This window comes from Etheostoma spectabile, chromosome 13 (genome assembly GCF_008692095.1).
Source record: "Etheostoma spectabile isolate EspeVRDwgs_2016 chromosome 13, UIUC_Espe_1.0, whole genome shotgun sequence".
Taxonomy (NCBI): domain Eukaryota; kingdom Metazoa; phylum Chordata; class Actinopteri; order Perciformes; family Percidae; genus Etheostoma; species Etheostoma spectabile.
In genome coordinates this window covers 4177269-4181381 of record NC_045745.1, presented here as the reverse complement: position 1 = coordinate 4181381, position 4113 = coordinate 4177269, and the positions used below count along the sequence as shown (strand labels likewise).

The window sequence follows — 4113 nt, the reverse complement described above, 5'->3', positions numbered from 1 at the left end:
TGGCGCCAAAATGAATGGCAGTCAATGGGATGCTAACTGCAGGTGATGGCTTTGTAGCGTTAAAATAATTATAATAATAATAATAATTCCAGAGGAGAGGCCGACCCCCTTGAGAAAACCCAACACTGTACCGCGAACCCAGACGTAGAACTGAAGGGAAATAAAAATGGAGCGTAAGTAAGTAGAAGGGCGGAGCCAGGCTACAATAGTCAAGCCTACAATAGGGAAATATCAATTTTGAGGTATTTGGTCAAAAATACTGTAATATTTCCTTTTCTCCACATCGCCCAGCGTTACTTCACTCCAGCTGTATTATTCACACACGCTGTCTAGTTCAAAACAATGTTTGTCTAAAGTGTGTGTGTGTGAGTGTCTCACCAGTAGCAGTGCCTCCAGCTGGTTAATGTAGATCTCCTCGCTGGCCAGGAAACCTGACAGCACCAGCTTCTTCATCTCCAGTCCTTTCTCTATGTCTCCCTGCAGGATAAAACAGACATGTAGTTATACATCTTTCTCTCTCACACACACACACACACACACCTCTTTGTATCTGGGTTTTATTTATTTTATCTATTATCTAAAAAAGCCACATCACAGTAAATGGCTCAAGCTCATTTCTTGCATGATGCCACTGCAGTTACCACATCAGGTAAACAGGAGATTAACACACACACACACACACACACACACACACACACACACACACACACACACACACACACCACACACACCCAAACACACACACACACACACACACACACACACACACACACACACACACACACACACACACACACACAGCAGTGAATCTAGAAAATGTTATGGCTTGAAGACATCTAGCTGCAAGCAGTGAAGTGAACTAGAAGGGTTAAGTTGAGGTGAAATGCTTGACTGTCTTGCTGTTGATATTCCACATTATCCCATCATGCATTGGGCAGGAATCAGTGAAACATACTAGATTGGATGAGACCAACAAGTCAGACTTACTTCACTTTAGACCTTTGGGCATTTTATTGTCATCCAATCCACGTGACGTACATATGTCTCTAAGTCTTTGGGTGTAACTACAGACCATAAACCTCATTGGTTAAGATAAAGTGTCCAACAGTATTGCAGTATTGCTGGATTAGAAGGCGCATCAAATGTTCTTATTTTATAAAACTCTGCTTTCAATTACAATTAAACAGTTAATATGTAGTAAAGCAGATGTGATGTGATGTTTTAGGGAGTGGAGTCAAACTGTGGAATTCTCTGGCAAATAACTTCAAATGTTATTACAAGGAGAATGTATAGAGACCAAATAGTTGAAAAACTAAATGAGTTTATGTTTAATATTTGTGTGTATTTTGATGTGCATGCATGTGCTTAAAAGGCTCTTGAGAGTATGGTAGATCATCTTTGGTAGACCATCCTTGTTCTTCTTTAGAGAAGGAGCTGAACTAAGATAGTTCTTTTCTTTGCTCTTTTTGATCATGGGATGTGTATACTGTCGTTGCAAAACGTAACTTATATAGTGTATTGGAAGTGAACACCGAAGTGACTGAAATTAATGACAAAAATTAAATCTATCTTCATCTATCGAGGGTTTTAGTTACTCGAGCAAGAAAAATGTTATTAAATCGTCAGAAATAAAAGGAAATTGCACATAGATATCTGTCAAATAAGGTAACACAGACTAATTGGCTTTACTCTACGTGGACCGACCATGCTCACTGCAGTGTGTAGTCGCCCCCCCCCCTCCACTCCACTCCACAAAGGCTCACCCTGAGCCAGGAAAAACCCTGCTTGTAACAATATATGATGCTCGCCGCATGATTCACACTATACTGTAAAAAGGCAAATCCACAGTGGTGTTAATATAATCTAAACAAGTCAGGCTCAGGCCACTGTATGTAGAAAGCATATTAAAAATGTGTTGACCAAAACAATTTCAAAAGGTGCGAAAGCTACACGAGGAATCCTCATTTAAATATTCCTCCATAATAAACTGCATATAGCTTAACAGTGAGGCTGTTATTCACACTTTGCCGCTGCTCAACACACACACAAAATCTAATAAAGTTGGAGTTGTGAAAGTGACGTTGAAGTGTTATATGTACTTTAAGGGAGGGTAAAGAACAGCCATGAGAGCAGAAATTGAAGATTAATTATTAAACCAGATCTTACAATGATATCAGGCAGGGCTGGTGTGCTGATAAGAGAAAGGAACCATGACCTTATGGTTTTAACCCGATCACGACTAACGTCCACCTTCTGACACGGATGTCATCCCTGAAGACTGCAGGTATACAGTATTTGCACAATACGTACTTTACATTTCTCAATGACAGGATTATTAGGAATTTGTTTGTTGGGGAAATGCAGATTTATCAGAAAATGTGACTTCATCCCAGTTTAAAGATACACAACATACAGTAGTTGCGATGAATGCAAGTCACACATTCAAAATCTGTGATGACACTTGTTCATCAACACCCATGCACCCCACTGAATGGTGATGCTTAATCTCCCTGTGATTGGTTCTCTCAAGTAACAAGTGACAATCTAAGGCGAATCAGAAGAAGAGAACCAGGAGTGATTCAAATAAATAATGTCTCTTTTGAAATACATTGTGGTAGATTCCAAGCGAGGGACGTCATTCATCTATCAAGCTGCGTTCACAATCACCTCAGTAAGTTCATGAAGGATTTTAACAGCGCGTGTATTGGCGGGGTTTACGTCGAGGAGACGGAGCCTCTGAGCCTGTTTCAATGCTGCATTCCTTGAAAGAAACGGAAACTTCTGATTAAAAATATCAAAGCAAAAGCAGCACTAGAAATGAGTCATCTTAGATGCTTCTTTGATAAAAGTGCTGCTCCATCTCACCGTTTATTTTAAGCACAGCAAACCACGTGTGTCCACATCTTCACACACGTTTTTTTTTATTTATTTTTTTATAAATTTTATGTATTGCAATTAAATCCCAGAGCTTCGCTAACAATATTTCTTAACTAAAAAGATTCCAGATTCTTGCTTGGGCCTTGACGAAACAAACGCATCGTATTGTCAAAGCAAAATCTGTTGGTGACGTGTAAAGCTTACTCCTTTAGTGACAAACATGTCACAGCAATATAAAGAAGAAAAAAAACAGGAAAGGAGGGGGAAAAGTGTTTTTTTTCCAACAGTGGGAATATTTTCCCTCCGCTGTACAAAGAGCTACTGTGTGGCGAGCAGGCAAGATGAGAAATACATGAGTGGTGAAAAGATTTTTCCAGAGCAACCTGCTGTCCCGAGCTGGCACTTCTCTGTTACACTTTATACACAGAAGAAAGCTTTTCTTCTATTGTGGCCTCTGCTCTCATTCTGTGTGATAAAGGAGACGATATCAAGTGTGACCAGGAACAACAACACAGGCAGCATTGCTTGTCAATTCATCTACTGGGAGGAGCACACACGCAAACACACACACACACACAGTTACTATTAGAAACAGACCTGCCGTCTTGAGACAGCAGCAGTGTGAGGAGACATGTGCTGCCTCATCAGGCCATGTTGACACACCACTGGCTGGCTGGCACACAAGACCACAAACACACACACACACACCACACACACACACACACACACACACACAGGTACACGTAGCAGCACACAGTTACGCCACATCACGCCAAAACACCAATAAGACTTGTTAGTCAAATCTGTGTGTGTGTGTGTGTGTGTGTGTGTGTGTGTGTGTGTGTGTGTGTGTATATCCCCTGCATCCAGCTGTCCAGCCACTGTCTCACCTTGAACTGTCTATGTAACGGAGTGATGGGCTCCAACTCCCCATCTCCATATTCAAACACCTCTTCCTCCTCCTCCTGCAGCACCCTGTCCAAGTAGCACAGTGCCTCCTCCTCTTCCTCCTCCATGATAAGTCTCTTTCTTTCTTGCTCTCTCTCTCTCTTTCTTTCTTTCTTTCTTGCTTGAGATTCCCTTCTTCAGGGCCTGCCTGGACACATCAGTGTTTTCCTTTCAGAGCAAGTCGTCTGGACACCGAGAGAGAAAGAGAGAGGAGCCCGCCTACACAACCCCACCCCCTTCCTCTGCTGGGCTTCCTGGTGCGAGTATGTGTGTACACCGTGTGTGTGT

The 4113-nt window shown here is 41.8% G+C and overlaps 1 protein-coding gene across 1 annotated transcript in view; it reads right to left on the bottom strand.

The window, feature by feature from the left end:
* abr (ABR activator of RhoGEF and GTPase) overlaps positions 1 to 4113 on the bottom strand; it is a 143066-nt gene that overhangs the window by 81101 nt on the left and 57852 nt on the right. Inside the window, 1 exon segment of the mRNA XM_032533835.1 lies at positions 379 to 477. Within this exon segment, the coding sequence (XP_032389726.1) occupies positions 379 to 477 (99 nt within the window).